This window comes from Cydia pomonella, chromosome 5 (genome assembly GCF_033807575.1).
Source record: "Cydia pomonella isolate Wapato2018A chromosome 5, ilCydPomo1, whole genome shotgun sequence".
Lineage (NCBI taxonomy): Eukaryota > Metazoa > Arthropoda > Insecta > Lepidoptera > Tortricidae > Cydia > Cydia pomonella.
The window spans coordinates 20,333,002-20,354,582 of NC_084707.1; the positions used below are offsets into that span (position 1 = coordinate 20,333,002).

Here is a 21,581-nt window from a genome sequence, read left to right on the forward strand (position 1 = left end):
CAACTATAACTAGGGTAAAGTATGTGAACTAGAGGTAGATGTCACTATACTTAAATGAGTGAAAGACTATGGTACTAAATATTCACAGCCTAATCTATATAAATATCAGTCAGGTACTTTAACTCCCTCGCTCGTAGCTATTCATCTCTTTCCTTCCCAGTGGGTCCTAACCTTTTCTTAATACACAATACAGAGCCACTTAGTAATCTCTGGTAAAACCTAAAATCTTAAATCAGCCTAATGGAGTAGGTAGTGTTCTCCCTTTCGTGTCTATCATATTGTTTTGGTTCTACAAGTCTACAATGACATCCTAATAATCATGGTCTTGGTTAAGATCTTGTGGGCTCGGACCACCGGTTGGAAACTGCCCGCTCATCCAGGGCAAGAGTACTGAGAGCTCGGCACGCACAATTGCCCGTTAAACACTTGCTGCGCAGGACAGGTTAGGTAAGTCCTTTCTCCTGTCACACAAAAGTAGTAGCTTTTGCATTCTGTCCCCGGTTGCACGAAGAAGCCGTCTTTTTCGCAGCGGCTGCCTCCATTTTCGAGGGTGGCCCGGCGAGGCGCGCCGCAGTCGTGGTGGATGGGGTCTACGCAGGCTCGGCCGTCGAAGATCTTCCCGCCGAGGCAGGTGAGTGTTGCGAGGCGGTCGCCGCCTTCACAGTAGAAGTAGCTGGAAGATTAATAAATTCAGATATATAGCTAAAGCTTTGTATTCTAAGTTGATCTGACTGTTTGGTGAGTTTACGAATACCTAGCCTATTATTGTTTAAAGTTATTATTTTGATGAAATAATTTTTTACAGTTACAAAAAGTAATGGTCTTAAAGAAACACTTAGTGAACAGTAAGAGGTAAATTAGGGTCGATGTTACAGATGATGTATAAATTTTTAGAGTTCCGTACCAAGAAGGAACAAAAGTCCGCCTGTCCGTATGTCTGTCACATCGCTAAATATCTCGAGAACCACTTAAGCTATCTATTTGAAATTTTTATTTATACTATTATTTATTTTATTTTAATAAATTATTAAAATCACTTAATCATTACAATACTAAAAATTAATTTACAAAAATAAAGTATAAAACCGTAAGTAAGTTTATTAATTATAGAAAATGCCCAATATGAAGAGGGGGAAAAATTTCACAGTTTAGTGTCTAGGTCATTTGAAAGAGCTTGAATTTTACATTCTAACAAAAAAAAATTCATAGTCGAAAAAAAAAGATCTATGAAGGAAAATGTGGAAAAATCCCCCCCCCCCCCCCCCCCCTAGCTCCGAAGGTTACCAAATAAAAAATTATGATTTTTTTACATAATATTAACATCACTATGAATTTTACAGGAAAATTATAATAAGACCTCTATCTTTTCCGAATTCAGTTTGTAATTTAACCAACTTTGCGTGTGTTTATTACACTTTAAATTTCTATGACATTATAGACTCCTTTTTTCAAATAAATTATAATAATAAATAAATAATAATTACATCGCGCAAATTAGTTAAATAAACATTTGGCGATGGATGGAATATACTTTGTATAGGTACTTAATTCTGATCAAACGTCTCTCGCCTTTATAGTTAATTCAAAGTTAGTTAGTACACGAGATAATTCAAAGTTTGTACGGAACCCTCGCTGCGCGAGTAAAACGAACTTGCGCTTGACCGGTTTTTTTGTCTTATTTCATTGTCGCCTGTAGGAACCGTGTAGGTACCTAATGTACCTATCTATATATATTACTGAAGTTGATATGACTGTCACTTTAAAATACTACAATTACATTTGTTATGGATACCTTAGCTACGGCACCTTGAATTGAAACCGTGTTAAAAAAGGTATTTAGACTATTTAGCAGTTTTATAAGATAAAATTGCTAAGAATCTATGAATGGCATGAGGTGATGTGAAAACGCCATTTAGCATATTGTTCGTACGACCCATATAAAAATAAACAGTATTGGGGCATTTAGGGATCTATTCGATCTCGAATTAACCGGTTGCCGTAAGCATTTCAGATGCATTAGTAGTAAATGTTAAAAGTTCTCCGTTGGCATATGCTGATGCTTACTAGTACTTAGTACATACCTGTTGCAATTAGTTTCGAAGTCGGCATGGTATCCATCAGCCAGGCCGCTACACGAGTAGTCATCGTCGTTGCAGCGTGCGCGCAACGCTGGCACGCACGCATCACCATCGAACGCGCTGCCTGCGGGACACGCGTACGCGGCCTTCTCTCCACCCGCGCACGCGTAGTACCCGCGGCAACCAGCACCACGCGCGCGGTAGCGCCCGTCCGCGCGCCCGTAGCACCCGTCCATGGCCAGACTCGGACAGTCGCGCCAGGCCGTGCCGCCGCGGCACCGCGCACCGTCAAACACAAGACCGGGGGCGCAGGACATCATCGTTCGGAGCTGTCCCTCGCAGTGGAAATAACGAGTGCAGTTTGACTCTAAATCCTGATATGTCCCGCTTGGACGCAGCTCGCACTCGCCCGCTGGCGTGGGACCTTCGCACGTAAATGCATCCGATGGCACACAGTTTGTCCCATCGAAGACGAGTCCACCGCCGCACGAGCCGCGCGAAACGACGCGCTCTCGCCGGCACTCGTACCAAGAAGAGCAGTCGCGCCAGTCTCGATGACGACCGTCGGGGCGATTATAGCATGGGCTGCGAGCGGGTGGAGGACACTCTGTGCGATCCGCTGGTAAACATCCTCCAGAAGTGCCATGGCCACCTGCGAAAAGCAGTCCGGGTTCGCACACTCCGCGGCGAATAACTCGCCGCTCCTCGCAGACGAAGTATTCCCGGCAGCCGGTCGACCGGTCTGCATAAGCTCCATCTTCTGCGTGCTGACAGAGAGAAGAACACGTCTCATCCGAGCAGAAATCTGCATCACCAGCCGGCAGAGGTATAGCGGCTGAGCGCGGAGGTGGACAAGTGGCCGTAGGATCGCACGGTCCCCCGCATGAAAATACCTCTCGTAGTTCAGCCCCGCGGCAGCGCAACGTTCGTCGACAATCATGTGACGAGTCCGGATAATCACCGTCGGGTAAGCCTGCGCATAACGGTTCGTAGCATGTTCCAGCACCGCGAGTGCAAGCCTGACGCTCCAAGTCAAACCACGCGCCCGAAGGGCAGGCGTGCTCGACGGCAGTTCCATTCTCGCAGCGGTAGTAATGCCGGCAGGCAGTGTCGGGTGTGGCGTACGCGAGGGTATCTCCAGGGGCGCAGACGCGACGCACACAAGGCTGCTGCCTTCGGGGCACACATGAACCGGCTACCTCGCTGAAAGCTCGCCCAGGACCACACGAGTAGCGGCCGGTCGCTGAGCCGCCGGAGCACCTCACGTACTCCCGACAATCCGTGTCATAGTCTGCGTAAAGTCCATCTCTGTTGCATGAAATATCTCCACTGACTGAAACAAATTATCATTTTATTAGAACAGTGTAGTTTTTAGTATGTTACATTGACAGGTAAAATGAAGTGTTAAGCTTACTATCGCATTTCGCGGCGACCGCGACCGTAAAGATCGCGGCGAGCCGGCAGAAGGCTCGCGAGGCTCGCGCGCGGGCAGACATGTCGACGGCTGGTCTGCGACTGACGGCTCGGCGCCCGCGCCGGGGTTCCTTGACATTCGCACGCCCCCGCGGTAACCCGATCCCTGCGGACCACGGCCCGGATGCAGCCTCCGAGTTAGGAATCTAGACGCGCCATGTTTGTCCAACGCCTCTGCTGCTAGTGAACTTGGCCGTGAACTTTAACTTCTCATTACGTAACAATAAGAAAAATATGTGTCGATAAAGCTGTGTTAATGTAATTAACACGCGGATCCTTATAAGGGTCGACGTAGACGCTAAGCAGGATGTCTTGTTTTACCGCGTACTAAATCTCCAATCACATCTTTAGTCAGAAAGTGGACAAGATCCATTTTATTTATATCCATTGAATTACACGATTATTATGCTGCGGTTGCCACGATAGCACTCGTGGGAAACTGATATAAAAAATAAGAAAAAAAGACGGAACGTGTCGAAACGCAAATACGTAATACTTACTCGGTACCGAGGCGGAATCTCTGAGAATCGCGCGGGCATACGAATGAGGCTCCATCGGCATGTATCGGATAATAATAACATTTATGTAAGGTAAGGTAATCGCACACTATGGTATTTGACATTGAGGATGTTTCTACGCAAAAGGATGTGTCCGCTGTTATTGTTTACGGAGGTGCATAGATGCTAAAAGGTATAAAAAATACGTGAAGCAATTAGTAAACGCGTCATTCGCGGTAAAAAATGATCATCAATTAAGTACCTAATCACAAACAACTATGTAATCCAATTCTGTGTGCTTAATTTTCTATATTTTAGTTCAAACTCGCTCTAATTCTGCCATGACAACAGATGACCTTTAAGGACATACGCCTTGACGAACATCCTGATAGCATATTAAAACGACCATGGCGCCTCAGCAGGCCAAAGTTCTCATCGAGTTATGTAAGGAATGCGATATCGATGGCACCGCCGCGGGGGGCACTCGCTCCTCTAATTGTAATCGATTACTCGATCATTATCTCACCTCAATTATCATAATACCTACAGCCTCGAGCTTAGTTCCGCATCCACGGCGTGGCGCTTGACCGTTACGCGGCGAGGGTCATATGAGGCGAGATCGAGATGAGTTGCTTTATGCTGTTCCCATCACTAATAACTAAGCATACGTCCTTAGACCTACCATACGCTAGGATGTTACGATTTCGCGATCCTAATTGTACTGGTTTTCTTGTATCGATGCGTACCTAAGCACCAATACCAACGCAGTAAACTGTTGTCAGTACAGCTAGCTGAGCTAGCCTTTTAAAAAAGTCAGTGTTCCTGATTTGATTAGGTGATATACTCGTAAGTAACGGTATTTTTAAGCTCAAGTAGGTAGGTCTTTGTTGAGTGGGTACCGTATGAAACTGTTAAGCAAAGTGCTTGGTCAGTGGAATCTAAACCAACATAGAAAACGATTCGAACAAAAAATACAACAATGTGAAAATAGTGAATTGTAGGGCTAAACAGAGAACAGAGAATTGTGCGAAGAGTTTTATGTAGCAGACCGTAGAATTTGTGGTGTAACTTTGTTAGGAGTTCGTGTGATTTTGAAAGTCAAGATCAAGCTTTATGAAAAGTACTTTCACAGTATTTCGAAATTTGCCCCTTAAAGGGGTAAAAGTGAGGGTTGAAAGTTTGTATGGAAAGCATAATCAACGAGAAGTTTAATATTCCATATACATATTCTTCATAGAAATATAATTTTGAAAATTCATCCCTTAATAAGTTGGTGAAAAAGGGGTTGAAGTTTGTATCAGGTTCTACATTTTTTTGATTTAGACTTATGTAACATGTTAATATTCTTAATAAGACACAAACATAAGCAAAGAAACAAGATTAAGGCGTTTTTGAGAATGCATAAAAGGGGTTGAAAGATGTTTTTATGTCTTGGGAAAATTAAAATTTCGTAAAAAAGGCATGTTATTAAAATATAAAATCATTTCAGGCGTTTTGAAAATTCATCTCCTGAGGCGATGAGAAAGAGGTTTAAAGCTTGTATAGGGGTCGAACGAAGTCGCGGGTAACAGCTAGTTCTCATATGATGTCCCCGCCACCTTTCGTGAATAGGTCTATATTTTTAACACATATATAGGGTGGTATATGATAGGTTATTATTAATCAGAAAGGTGTATCCAATTTTCACTAACTAGACCGATATGCTTCTAATACTCTTATTTGCCTAACTTACCAATCCTACCTAACCAGGTATGGCAAATATTTGGGGAGATCAAATCGTACAGTCAAGGATTGACGGAATCTTGCATTTTAACTTGCCCGAATCACTTAACTGCGTGCCAATGCCAACACTGGCATGCATGCCATTGGTTTGCCATCACTGACCTATGCTAACTATAATTTAACCCCCAAGAGCATTCTAAAGAATGCCACCTACCCACTTATTTAAAATTCGAATTAATAAATTTCTTAGATCAGCAAGAAAACTGATTAGTTTTCTCATTTGTTTAACAAATGTTAGCGGGTTTGAATTTTTTAGGGTGCCATAGCCAATTCAATTAAATTTTTCTAGTTATTTTTTTATCGCTCTGTCGCCATACATCTGCTTTCTAGCACTAACAATCACGGAGCGTTTAGCAAAGCTGCGGACGGACAGACAGACGGACATGACGAAACTATAAGGGTTCCTAGTTGACTACGGAACCCTAAAACAGACTATAGTGCATATGCCATTGTTGTGTGGAAGGTGCGCATTATATAGGGAATGCACACGTGCAGCATGTGCATGTGCATAGATCCGGTTGGCGCGCTACATTCTTATGCAACGTACTTGTAACGGCTTTAGAAATAAATAAGGTGCTAAAAAAGCTGATTAAGGAGCAGTGGGTTCAGCTAGCACTTTTTGAAAAATCGTGGCGCTTTTTTAGTTCATATTGCGGTTACCAAAAAATATGAATAGCAGGCAAAAAATTTGAGGCCTTCCTCTAGTAATTTCATCGATTCAAAACCTAATTAAACAGGTTTCGGTCGATAGAAAAAATCATGAACTTAGGTTTAAAACGCACCATTAGAAAGGGTCTAGCAAGCTAAGCTAAGAAGATTGGCCCCCCGCAAGGGATTTGGTTGTAATTTGAGGTGCAGTAGTGGCAGGTCCTAAGAACACTGTATGCGTAATATCAGCCTTCGATCTTCTTTTGTTTCAGACTTATCCACGAAAATGTCAAGAAATCAAGGTAATTTTTAAACTGTTATTGCAGCTAAACCAAGCAAGCGAGAGCAACCAAATAAATTCAGAATTAAGGAGCAGAAAATGGGGTTCATAATGCATATTTTTACAGACATTCATTTCCTTGAACTTGTATGAAAAAATGTTTTTTTTTTCTGCTCCAATTTTTTGCCTATTCTCGCGGAGACACAACTATCAAAAAAATTACTTGATAAGCCACAATTGTTAACTACGTGTCCATTTAAAAACATTTTGAAAAATCATGATGAAAAAAGATTTTGATGAAAAAAGATTTTTTGAGTTTCAGTTCTAAGTATGGGGAACCCCCAAAATTTATTGTTTTTTTTTTCTATGAACCGCATTATGATGTTTACACAAGTAAATATCATAATGCGGTTCATAGAATACATCCACTTACCAAGTTTGCACAGCAGTGGCGGATCGTTCAAAGAACTCGATTCCCACCGGCTTGTCTAAATTCAGCCCGTTGAGTACTTTCACGATCGGTTCATGGAGAAAAGGAAAGCAAAATTAGCTCCGGGTTCCCTATGAATATTTGTGACGCGCCGCCACTGTTGCACAGTATAGCTCTTATAGTTTCGGAAAAAAGTGGCTGTGACATAATCGGACAGACAGACGGACATGACGAATCTTTAAGGGTTCCGTTTTTTGCCATTTGGCTACGGAACCCTAAAAATCAGCCAAATGCATGTCGGGTCATGCTCAGCGTAGGGTTCCGTAGTTACCATTCTGTCAGAATAGGCAAAATGGGGGCTAATTATTAGCCCCCATTCTAATTGTAAGTATCATGTACATAACAAGCCTTAACATAATAATGTACTATGTATGTGTAATGTATGTTGTAGGGCAGGGGTGGCCAGCAGGTCGATCGCGATTGTTAGTCCAGTCGATCGTGGCAAGGCAAAAAATATAAATACGTAGACCAGTTTCATTTAAGGTTTCAAGAAGTATGTAATTGGTAGATCGCACAGGGTTTCGTTAGTAAACAGGAGATCTTAGGGTCTAATCAAGTTGGCCACCCCTGTTGTAGGGAGTACCTTCATAGCGGTTTGAACCTTTTTTTACTATGAAAATAAAGAGAAGACTTTTTGCAATAACTCAAAAACGACTGAACCGATCATGTTTGCTATAGTTTTGATTGAAAGTATTTATTAAGTTTCTGTTTTACGATTTTTTTATATTTTTGGTTGGTACCTAAGGCTGGCCTATGGGTGCCTGAGATATACACGCATCAGCTATAAGAGCTGCTAGTGTATCAAATAAAATAATAATAAGGTTCAAAAGTTAGAGGGGGACACACACAGACATACATGTTTTTTCTTTCGGAATAATTATTTCCGAAAGTATTGACTTTGTCTAAACGAATAAGGATGTCCAAAATGTTTTTGGCATTCTTATTCGTTTTTAAAGACCTATCCAACGATACCTCACACCATTGGATTAGGGCGAAAGTAAAAACATTTTGTATGGGAGGACCCCAAAAAAACTTGTATTTGTATATTTTATTTTACCGTTCTGTTGCCATGTATGTTTTATGTATCTATGCCAAATTGCAGCTTTCTAGTACTAACGACCACGGAGCAAAGCCGCGGACAGACGGACATGGCGAAACTATAAGGGTTCCTAGTTGACTATGCAACCCTAAAAAGTAGACCGGTAGTATGGATCGATACGGTCTTTTTAGAACCAGACAAATACGTAGGTACCTACGCAAGTAAACAAACGTAAATTGCTCTTGCAAACGATTCATACGCTATTCGACGGATAGATAACTTGAATAAGTAGAGGCTTTTTAGGGTTCCGTAGTCAACTAGGAACCCTTATAGTTTCGCCATGTCCGTCTGTCTGTCTGTCTGTCCGAGGCTTTGCTCCGTGGTCGTTACTGCTAGAAAGCTGAAATTTGGCATGGATATATAAATCAATAAAGCCGACAAAGTCGTACAATAAAATCTAAAAATTTAATTTTTTTAGGGTACCTCCCCTACACGTAAACTGGGGGTGAATTTTTTTTTCGCTTCAACCTTAGAGTGTGGGTTATCGTTAGAAAGGTCTTTCAAAACTAATAGGGGTTTTCAAGAAACATTTTTTGATAAAGTGAATATATTCGGAGATAATCGCTCCGAAAGAAAAAAAAATGTGTCCCCCCCCCTCTAACTTTTAAACCATAACCAAAAAATATGAAAAAAATCGTGGAAGTAGAGCTTAAGAAAGACATTAAATGAAAACTATAGCGGACATGATCAGTTTAGCTGTTTTTGAGTTATCGCAAAAAGTTTTCCCTTCATAGTAAAAAGACTTACTTTAATTAGGTACTGATTATGCAAATTTACCTATTTGTTTAACTCGGGTTAAATGTACCGTTTCATCCCTTGGTTAACAATTTACTATACTTTAAGCTCCAGTTTAGCTTATTGTGACGGAAGAGTAACTACGGAACCCTACACTGAGCGTGGCCCGACATGCTCTTGGCCGGTTTTATTTATGGTTTATTATAATGCTTATTTTAAAATGATCAAAAAAAGTCAATCGATTATAATTTATTTATTTATTTAAACGTTATTGCACAAAATATATACAACAATGTACAAATGGCGGACTTAATGCCAAATGGCATTCTCTACCAGTCAACCATAGGGCCAAACAGAGATACCTAGAAAAGGTGCAGGAAAAAAAATTAAATGAATAAAAAAAAACACCATACTTGTAAACTACATAAACAAATAATAACATATAAAATACGACATATTTATAAAGTACATACTATAAATATAATAATGATGGATATTATTCGAGCTCTTAATTTACCAAATTCATATAGCAAATATAATTATTTACTATATGAATTTTAACAAGATGCATCGTTGTGTTTATTAATATTATACTTAATTGTATGCTTATAAAAGGTGTAAACCTTTATGTTGTGTCATTTGATCCTTTCTCTTAAGGGAAATACAGCTCTACAAGGTTAGGCTCAGGAAAAACAAAGTGAATAGAAGTTGTAATTTGTAGTATAATGTACATAAATTGTACATTTATGTACTGGCCGACAGTTGACATTGACTCTATGCCCAAGCGGATGTAGGAACTAGCTATTTGTACGAACTATAAAACTGTATAGTAAACAGTTTTTTCATAGCGATAACCTACTATCGATCTCTTCTAAAATAAATAGTCTCCAAATGGGACAGACCCGAAAAAAACCGGTCAAGTGCGAGTCCGAACTCGCGCACCGAGGGTTCCTTGCAAACTTCTAATTAACTCATCTAACAATAAACACTAAAGGCTTTTGACCATAAGTATATTAAGCGTAAGCGCCTTCGGTAAGTTAGATAATTTGCCCGACCTGTTTTAAGACACGGCCAAGCCATATATTTTGACTAAGGTGTACAGTTTGTCATGTTAGGGCTTGTATATTTAGAAGCTTGACTCTGCAAGAGATCTGATAACTTTTTGACAGTGCGAGCCTTATGTTTCGTCTTGGCAACATACAACATTAAAATGTTTTTGATGGGATTTATGTTAATGTTTGGTAAACTTCGGAGATAAGAGGAGGGGGGGGGGGATGGTATGTTTTTTTCACTTAAAAAATCCGTTTTTTCCACTGCCTGAAAAAAATTGTTTTGTAATGTTCAATTTGAGTTCTTTCAAATGATACCCCACTAGACTTTGAAATTTTGAGCTCTTTATATTGGGCATTTTCTTTACTTAATAAAAATCTGCTAAAATAATTACACTTTCAATGTATCTGGGTTCGCGTTGTTCATAATCATAACTATTCCAAATTTCAAATCGATGGCTCAAGTAGTTCTCGAGATTTGTCAATGTAACAGACAGACGAGACGGTCAGACAGAGTCGCACCATAATGGTTCCTTTTGTACCTTTTTGGTACGGAACCCTAAAAACGGTTAGGCACTAATATTTTCTTGGAGAAGCGAATGAATAGTTCTTAACGATTTAAATACATAATTTAAATAAATACTCCCTTAGTGTCGAGTAGCAAACACTTTGTGATGAAAAAATAATAAAACTGTTTCCAGACCCCATCTTGTTAATGATAAAATTATCCAGCGATAATTTAATGTTCAGGGTCAAAATCTAGGTTTTTAGTATTCTTTTTGTAACCGACATACTCATAATTAATTTTTATATATATATATATATATATATATTTTAAATATATTATATAGAAAACGAATATAAGGTTATAACCTGTCCGATTTCTAAGATCAAGTTCGCCATACATTTACTATGGCGTACTTGACCTTAGAAAAACGGACACACTATACAGGGTGATTCATGAGACGTGAGCTGGACTAAGCATACACAATCAGTAAATGTTAATGAACCGTTCATCGTCATATTTAAGTAAAACAATCTCGCTTTATTTCGGTTATTACCTTTTTGGGAAGGGCAAATTTGATAATCTACAATCATGGACACCCTACAACACTTAATTAAGAAAGATAAAACCTCTTTAACCGTTATGACAGCAGTTTGATTATGAAGAAAACAAAATGTCACACTTGAGTGAGATACGATTTTTCAAAAGTAACCAGACTCCGATGACATTCAATTTGTCACTTGTTATGGATAAAATAAAGAGGGTGACCATACATGGCGTAAATAAGTCAAAACATTTTTTTTTTAACAGTAAAAAATAAAAGAACGTTATCTCACAAATACTGGTACGAAACAGTTGCTTATAACTTACTGAATGCTCAAGCTTGATCCTGCTCACGTCTCCTGAATCACCCTGTATATGGGGCAGGAAATATATTGGGACAATATAAACACTTGTAGGGAATCCTCATCCTGTTTTTCTTACCCCACATGACCTTATCAGGAAAAATCTTACCGCTTTTTAAAAGGAAATACCAAAACTCCAAGACAATGCATTGATTACCCGCAGCTTGCAAAAACCCAATCTGAAGCTTTTTAACATTCGTTACGCTTTAGTTAGTTCAAATTGTTTATCGCAAGTGATTTGATGGAATTCCCTAGCTTGGGAATTCTTTCTATGATAAAAAATATCTATTTCAATTAATTGGGGAAACACAACGCTTAAATTTAAAGAACTGTGAGTTATACTGCTTAATTAATTAGAAAATAACACATTTTTCACGTAAGTGCTTAGTTATAAAATAGTTTCATATAATCTGAAATAAACACCATAGGTATAAACACGAACCTACTTGTTGTACTTACGGAACAAAAAGTGCCGAAGGCCTACAGTGCCCGGGGTGCATAGTCAACATGCCAATCATTAACGCTCCGTAGCAGTGTTGGTTACAGTTTACGGCAGGGATCGGAACCGGTTTTTTGCAAAAACATCGAAATAACCATATATTTCGGTTTATTTTATACCTACTCAAAATGTAGGACTCAGTTGTGTTTTTAGATAACGACTTCGATTCGATTAGATTGCCCGATTAGGAATGAAATAATTAACAAAGAACGAAAAAATACCGTTTTCGTTCCCATACAAAAAAATACCGATCCCTGGTTTACGGTTCGGTAAAAACGGTCATCTCTCTCTATCACTCTTCTATATTAGCGCGACAATGACAGTTGCGTTTCGTTCGCTACGGAGCGTAAACGTTTGGCATATTGGCTACGCATCCATGGCTGGGATCGAACGCCAGAACCACCACCACCACTTTCCCGTTAGGCCGCCCGATCGATGGCCTAGTGGATCGGGAGACCACCCCTTGCTGTATTTCAATTGTTATTTTTTGTTCTTTTGTCAGTAAGAAAAGAGCAATTGTGTTATATTGTTATATTATAATAGTGGCAACGGAATTTGATATATAAACGTACTCAACTGTTTCCTCCGTGGTTTTTGAAGCTTGAGAAATGACTTCATCACTCACACTCGTATTATTAATATCTGTGTCGGACTGTTTTGCTTTTTTTGATATTTTTATTTCTTAAAAGGCTCTTCCGTAAAACAGCCTAATTTACTAGGCCGCAATGAGAACCATGGTATTTAAAACTGACATCAATTAGCCTTAAAAGCAAAGCAGTCCAACATAGATAATTTCATTATCATTTAGATTTCAAGATTTCATTAGGTACATTTTGTTATGTTTTGGAGGAGGTGTTGTTACGAAACATCGTTTTCTAAGGTTTTACGCAGGATTTTTCGCCTAACCTGGCGTCGTCCTTATCGCACTAGTTTTAGGAGCCGCTTCCATTAGCGAGACAGATTTATTCACCTCAAATATTTAAATCTCAGCTCCCGTATCCTCTTAAAGTCTGACCAGTAATATGTGGTCACGCGCCATATTGCGGAATTTAATTTGAACTACATTTTTCATACTAAACTGAACTGTCACCCAATATAATATCATTTATGTCTGGTCGGGCTTTAAATAGCTTCTTTCTAGATGTCCCAGTCGTGTCAGAGTATATAGTTGAAGTTGCTGCTGAAGTCATAATGTATCTTCATGAGTGATTTTCGCATTCGCTTCTTGTGCTTGGATTTAGCGGCCAATTTAACGTGTCTCAGTTTTATTCCGTACTTCTCATCCCAAATTGCAATGGCAACCCTATTTAATGCATTTGACCGGTTGCTTATTTAATAAGTAACTCATATCATTACAAGCAGAATTCCTTATATGCAAATTTAATAACGCGTCGTGACTCATGTGGCAATGCACACGTGAATGATATATTGCAAATCGGCGATGTAGATCAAATCCTAATCGAGTACTTGTGTAATTAAATATCTAATGATTGGTCACGTGATGATTCTTGGACGGGTCATTCTTAAAGTGTTTCAAAAGCAGCATCCGACAGCGTCTACCTATTTTCCAAGTAACTTAAGATTAGTCAATAACGTTTAGGAAACTGCCTGCTGAGCCACACACGCGCTGATATGCAAGCCAAGCTGGACGACCTTCGAAGTGAGGCAATGAAGACGGGACTCAAAGTTAACATCCGGAAGACCCAGGAGATGAGGTGCAGGGCGGCAAGTACCGTGCCGCTCCTTATTGGCACAGAGGCTGTGGAGCAAGTCCACAAATTTACTTACCTCGGGAGCGTCGTGTCAGAAACTGGAGGGACCGAAGAAGACATCGCTTCGAGAATAGCCAAAGCAAGAGCAACCTTCGCACGGCTCCGACCCGTATGGCAATCAAGTAAACTGACTCGGAGAGTCAAGCTCAGAATATTCCGATCAAACGTAAAAACCGTATTGCTATATGGATGCGTGACGTGGAAGGTTACAAAAGACATCTCGCGCCAGCTACTAGTCTGTGTTAACCGCTGCCTCCGCCGCATTCTCGGTGTATACTGGCCCGAGAAAATCTCTAATGCCAGCCTCTGGAGATGCTGCAAATTAAACCCCGATCGACCAGCAGATCAAGCGCCGGAAATGGAGTTGGATTGGGCATACACTCCGAAGGGATCCTAAACACATACCGAGGCAAGCCCTAGACTGGAATCCCCAAGGAAAAAGGAAAGGTTGCCGTCCAAAGCAGACCTGGCGCCGGACTATAATTGCAGAGGCGAAGGCTATTGGGAAGACTTGGAGCGAACTCAAGCACGAAGTTCAAGACCGATCCAGATGGCGGCGCACTGTGGACGCCCTCTGCCCCATCTAGGGGACATAGGACAATAATTGATTGAAATTGGTTGAGAAATGAAGAACAGCCGTACATAGCACTTTTGCTCAAATTGAAACACAAACGCTACGCGCTCGCTCGGTTAATGCTGAGTTTCATAATTAAATCCGGGTATTTATGGCAAGTACACACCGAGGTTATTATATTAGGAGCACGTAGGATAGAGTGAACTTATAGCTTGATTATGAAAACTGCGTGTTCGGGGCCTGAGGGAAGGGTTTTGAAGGGGTGCAATAAAAACACTGTAGCAATTTCGTACGAATTACCCAGATAGCGAGGTCTGTAAGGTGAACATACTGTCTACTACAATTACTCGAAATTAATGATGTTAGATACATATTTTCAATCTCATTCATTACCAAATTTACGACATCCGTAGCTTCTTCCCGTCAGGGGACTTGTTTGCTTATATTAACTTTGGTACATTTTTAAATTCACCTTTCAGAATAAGTATATCTTCCCTCCACATAAATTGCGTAGCCTATATTGCTTGTCAATTTGCCATCATCATGTTCGAATATCATACCAAGTATTTAAAAAACACAATTTTAGCAAATTCTCCTGTACGTTTTAAAATTCTACACGGCTAACGACGTTTTTATGTATGTTTTCATCTGGCGAGTGGCGAGTTGATTCGATCTCCTCTCCATACATTGTTTGGTAAATTTAAGATTAACGTCAATAGCGGGCATTTTTCTTTGTCGCTATAATTACGTCTTAGTTCTTACTACTCTACTCTTGTAAAAGAGAAAGATCCCCGCAATTTGAGAATTTCGCTTTTCGCGGTAGGCCCTCTGAAATTGATTGATCCCATGATTTGGCTGTTTGTCTCACACTCCCATTTCACCTTGCCAAGTCGCTTTGAGTAAGATAAGAATAATTATTATTTATTTCTTTATTTTCTAAAACCAGCATTGCAACAATAGCAGTAGGATAGCTATTAACATAGTAGCATCAAGTTTGGACGGTTAAAATTTGGTTGATGAAAAACGATTAATCAAGCCGAACCCACCTGATCGAGTATTTGGAGCACATCCGTTTGTCCGTAATAACAATGTTTTATTATAATCACAAGGCAGATATCGTGCGCATCTTGTTAGAGGAGCTATTTCAAATCCTCTTCTGGCCGAAATATTACGGAACTGGCGTTTTTGCGCGCATTCCTAACTAAATATTGATGCTACGAGTTCACGCCGTGACTATTAAACAGTTGATCCGGGTCGGATCTTGACTATCCTCTTATTTTCTCAAGCTCGTATCTTAATCTAATGTGCAATTCCAAAAGTAACCTTACATGCAGCGAATTTAAGTCCACATTTGTGAACAATCAAATATAAAAATAGGACTGTTATTGTACGAGAAGTCGGTTTGTTCAAGTAAAAGCTGTAGCGATTTATCTAGCCTTCAATTGAAATTGATTTTCTTGTAATTACACGTATAATGTTAGAGGTGTAACATACTATTATGATAAGTATGATATTAGTCATCAAAATTAGTACCTACTATAAATAGATACCTCGTGGCTAATATTATGAGAAAGAGGTGAAGTTTTTGTAAGGTTATTATAAGTAGGTAGTTCTGTGTGTAGCATGCCTCGTTATAAAAATCGGACTCGTGAAAATTAATTTAGATATGGGAACTTAATCTGAGATTTAGGATTTGTGGTGTTACTTTATGCTGTATGGTATGTTATGTTTGTTCGTTACTAAACTTGAAACTTTAATGTTAGATCGATAAAAAATTTAACCAAATATCACATATTGCTCTGGGCATGTCTCGTCTTAAATACCCAAATGTTATGTGCACAGTAGAATTTCATTTACTTAATTATTTTAGAAAATGTCACGGTTCGTTTTCTATCCGACAAAATGTAAGTACAGTAAGTTTTAGAAAAAATCGCTGGCTGAAATTTTATTTCCGTAACTCATACTCATCGAGACAATTGTAACAACCCCAAACACAATTCGTTTTATCACAGAGTTCCCATGGCCACCCCCTGACTTCATCATCAGATCAGCTCTATGTCATCATAATACTGCATTGTCATCCAATTTACATATGTATACAAAATTTCAGCTCCATCAGAAATCGGGAAGTGGATCAACTTTAGCTTCCAAGCGTTGACCCACACTAACAAGGCAAGTTAAATTGTAGCCCGCAACGCAAGTTTGCAACCCTTTGAAATGTGGGCAGGATCGGAACCGGTTTTTTGCAAAAAATCGAAATAACCATATATTTCGGTTTATTTTATACTTCAAATGATCTCAGTTGTGTTTTCAGATAACGATTTCGTATTATTAGATTGCCCAATTTAGAAATGAAATAATTAAAATAGAACGAAAAAATACCGTTTTCGTTCCCATACAAAAAATACAGGTTTCCGATCCTTGTTTTGTGGGACATAGATGGAGTACTTGCCTAAATAATACCAACTTAGCTGGTTAGATACTATTGAAGGAAATACCGGGTTTGACGTAATCTGTTCGAGGTGCATGGTTACACCATAAGTAACATGATTCTGGGTGGCATGCATCGCTTATACTTATTTTGCTTACATCGCTTCTGTAATCATATATTTCTCTTAAAGCTAACACTTTGTGGGGACATATATACATACATTGCCCCACAACTTTATTTATCAGGTAGATAGTGGTACCTTATTTGGATGGTGTCTTATGTTCGGCATTTGTTATTGGTTTCTTGTTGCATTTTGTAGCTTAATAGTTTCACTGTTACTTATTACTTCACTTGCGTTACGCGGCCTTAATAATGTGTTCGTTATACAAGGTGCCCGTGAGCATTGCGAGAAATTTTAACGGTGCATTCCTAATGTCAACAGAAGCAAAAAATGTTATATGACTGTGAAATTAGCAATAAAAAAAAAATATTTTTTTTTTTCGATTTTTAACACTTCTGTACATAAAACAAAAAATTTTGTAATAAAAACTTAACCTAAAATAAACTAAATAGTTTTTTTTATTTGGGAGTAGCCTCATGAATGTTTTTTTTTTAATTATTTCGATGTCAATAAATAGGTATGTCCAGACTAGTCCTCAAAGTGGCAATACCGCAGCCAAATAGGTGTTTTGTACCGACTTATGACGAAAAAATTATTTCCAAAAAAAATTAATTATCTCTGAAACTAGGCCTAATCCAGAAAATTTTATATGATATTTTAGTTTCTAAATATTATCAGGAATGCATCGTTAAAATCTCTCGCAATGCTCACGAGCACCTTGTAGTTTGTCTGGTTATTTTTGTATTACGTATTTTACTCCACCTACGTCCTTAGATATCTATAGAAATGGAACCGCTAGAAGACTCGTGTGTATTGCACTAGATTCTTTTCTAGGGGTTTTGTAGATCATTTTTAAATTAAACTTTGCGTGTTGCTCTCAACTTTAACGATCACTTTACCCTAGCCACAAGTGGCACAAAAAGACAAATAGCACTTAATTCCGCTACCTACAATGTTGCTTACGAGTAAGTAGTATAATTTATGTCCGCAGTATGTCTAATAGCTGTCATTTAAGATGGATAAGTGTAAAAACTACATTTTTCTTGCGATACCTTTCAAAGTGCCGCTCTACATTACTTACTAGGCGGAACTTAAAATTACTATTATTTGCTCTGTTAGTATGTGTTGTTATGTTGTATACCAGACCTGCTAGCATGAATTCAATCAAAAATCAAAAGCATTTATTTCGTTAAATAGTATACAACATAACACATTCATGGTTGGGACTTCCTAGTAAGTATGTATAATACCTGTGACAGGAAGCCCCGCTCTTCTACATTTGTCTAGTACATTTGTACACGGTTAACGACAATAAAGTCTAACATTGTGCAAACGGCTATTATTTTAAGTAAAAGAAAATAATAACTTACATAATATTATTATTACTATTTCAATATATGTATAATTATTAACATTTTAAATTCTGCTTATATTCAAAAAGAAAGAAAGAAGTGATTAGCTTACAATTCGTGTGTGTGTGTGTGTGTGTGTGTGTGTGTGTGTGTGTGTGTATGTGTATGTTTCAGTTACTATCGTACTCGTCATCCTAATAGAATTTCTGTTTCGTCGTATGTTATATTTTTAAGCCAATTTATTAGGGCTCTGATGAATTGCGTTCTCGATCTCCATACATCTAGCTAGCGCGACTTCAAGTATGGACTCGCGCGAGAGAACGCAACTCATGCTAGATGGACAGGTGGTGATTAAGCTTATTTAATGCCTATTTAGAATCACACTCGATAATATTGACATTTTCTTAAGACTAATAAAAAAAATGCTAAATTTTGAAAGGACTCTTTAAAACAATAAAACTCAAAATATTTAAGAAAATAATTCTATTTGTTTCCATAGTTACAGTTTCTTAAGCGTCCCATTTGAAGCAGACAAAGTGCGCCAAACACCAGTTACACTCTCTTTTTAGGGTTCCGTACCAAAATGGTATAAAAGGAACCCTTATGGTGCGATTCTGTCCGTCCGTCCGTCTGTCTGTTTGTGTAGAATAGGCATAATTTTCCCAAATTAGGAATTTGCGCCAATATTTTGATCCGTCTTTGGCAGTTCGAAGTGATCGTCTTGGTTTTTAGAGCGTTTACACATTGTACTATCCGATATCGGATGTCGCTGTTAGAATTGCCATAATATGGTATCAAGTCCTTTTATTTTTCTTGCCCTGTTAGTATGTATGTATGTTTGTGTGGGTCAAATCGTGGAAGCTAAATTTGACCCACTTCCCGGTTTTTGATTAAGCTGACATTTTCCATACATATGTAAGTCAGGTGACAATGTAAAATTATGGTACCATCGAGCTGACCTGATGATGAAGATACGACGTAGCCATGGGAACTCTGTTATAAAACAACGCAATCTAATTGTGTTTGAGGGTTTTAGAATTGTCTTCATGAGTATTTTTACCTGTGGAAAAAAGTACAGTCAATGATAAAAGCTTGTACCAAAAATGTTTTTTTGTGCCAAAAACTTATTGCATTATCGCTTTCTTTACAACAATCAATAATTAAATGTATAAAAAATATGAACATGCACTTTTTTACCTACTTTTTGCTTCTTCGTAGTCGTATCCGATATCAGATATCGGATCGGTCAGTGCGACAACGCTCTTAGGTATGCAATATATCAAATTACTATTCACACGTCTGCCCATTTTAATCAATCTCATTTAAATAATTGAATATTGTTTTTAATGGTAAGTATGCGGTAATTAAAATTCTTCAACTGTATAAATATTTCAAGTATCAGATTTCTCATATTATGAATTTATTATACAAGAATATCAACGGATATTTCACGGTGGGTTTTCCAGTTATCTTACGAATATAAGGTTGATTTTTAGGGTTCCGTACCTCAAAAGGAAATAAAAACCTGACAAGTGCGAGTCGGACTCGCCCACCGAGGGTTCCGTACTTTGTAGTATTTTTTTGTTATAGCGGCAACAGAAATACATCATCTGTGAAAATGTCAACTACCAACTATCACGTTCACGGTTCATAAGATACAGCCTGGTGACACACGGACAGACAGACAGAAGGATGGGTACGGAACCCTAAAAACGGAACCCTTATAAGATCGCTTGTGCGTTTGTTTGTATATCCGTATGCGTATTTGCTCCAAAACTACCGGAACAATTAAATTGAAAGGGACACATATGTAAGTCTGTGATCAAAAGACGGATATGTAACGTAAAAAAAATTAAACTTAGGAGTCAGTTTTTTGTTAAAAAATGTACGAAGTACGAAACCCCTCGGGCACGAGTTGAATTCGCACTCGGTCGGTCTAATTCTTACTAACTTACAAGAGGAATGACATTTGGTATATTTAAGTTTCCTGAAACATTTTTGAACACATCAAATAATTCACAATTGTACAGGAGCTGTAAAGTGTGCCTAAGCTGTAAACGTTGGTGCTTAAGAGGAAAGAGGACGGCCGATTCTCCATACAAAGGTAGTCCCCATTTTTCTCTCTGGATATTGATATTTTCGAAAATATTTTTACATAATTTGATGTATATTAACTATAGCTATGCTCCTACGTTTAACTTTTTTCGATTTTTGTATTATTATGAAAATTAGGAGCGAAAAGCAGATTTCATACAAAATTTTAAATGCTTCTTAATTCCTACAATAATTTAGTTGATATACAGTAAATTGTGTTAAAACATTTTCAATCATGTTAATATCCAGAAAGGAAAATGAGGACTGCGTTTGTATGAAAAGGTGATTTCGCGCAGGTCCTCCACTGTATTTTGACAGCTGGTTGTAGATGTCGCTGAACGGCTCCGTACATAATGCGGTAAATATGTGTCAAAAGTTGACGTTTGACAATCCTGTTGCCACAAAACTTATAAACTGCACCGTAAAGTACATACGAGTATGTACAAGTTTTTACAATCGGCAGCACTGATAAACATTTTTAAATATATCCGGCTCGAAGGACCGAGTCAATGAACAGTCAAGGTCTAGAGGTCGATGTGACCAATTTGCCAAAAATAAGTTTATATCTACGATCGTCTTTACTAATTATTATGACAATATGATGGTGTTGTCATTTAGATCGCCACGGACGGAGAGGACGCGACGGCCATTACGGTTTCCACTAAACATTTTCCATCACCAAAAAGCTGGTGATAAATATAAAATGAAATACTGTCCATAGTTAAGAACTCATTATAATATGTATTAGGACAAATAATAAATCGAACCCACAACCTCCGGATCGACTAAGGCTTTTGAAGTACTACAGGCGCCATCTGTGATAACACACCGGCATCAATTTAACAACGATCTAACTCAACTTAGTTAACTAGCAGGTGAGGCTAGCTACTTGCTGAGGTAAACAACGAATCCCATTAAGTGATTCATGATTTTGATTAGAGAATACAATAAGAATTCAAATCTGGTGATTGTGGTTACTACGTTCTTTGCAAAAATAATATGTAACGAACATAATTAAATAGTTAAATTACAGTTAATAAAAAGTTAACATCGACTTAACGATGCCTATAAAGCCTTCTAAAGAGATAAATAGTTCGATGATGTAACGGTAGATGGCAGTAAAGTGCGTCGGTAATGCAGTTTAAGGCTTTGACGGTGACTTCATAACAGAAAACTATATTTTTTGATCTGAAAATA

General features: G+C 38.5%; 1 protein-coding gene across 1 annotated transcript; it reads right to left on the reverse strand.

The window, feature by feature from the left end:
• Positions 1–271: 271 nt before the first annotated feature.
• On the reverse strand, positions 272–5,094 carry LOC133518047 (peritrophin-48-like). The gene is made up of 3 exons (XM_061851609.1): positions 3,493–5,094; positions 2,082–3,411; positions 272–673 (listed from the first exon to the last, which is right to left on the reverse strand). The coding sequence occupies exons 1-3, from the start codon at positions 3,572–3,574 to the stop codon at positions 373–375; spliced, it is 1,713 nt and encodes a 570-aa protein (XP_061707593.1). The 5' UTR covers positions 3,575–5,094; the 3' UTR covers positions 272–372.
• Positions 5,095–21,581: the final 16,487 nt, after the last annotated feature.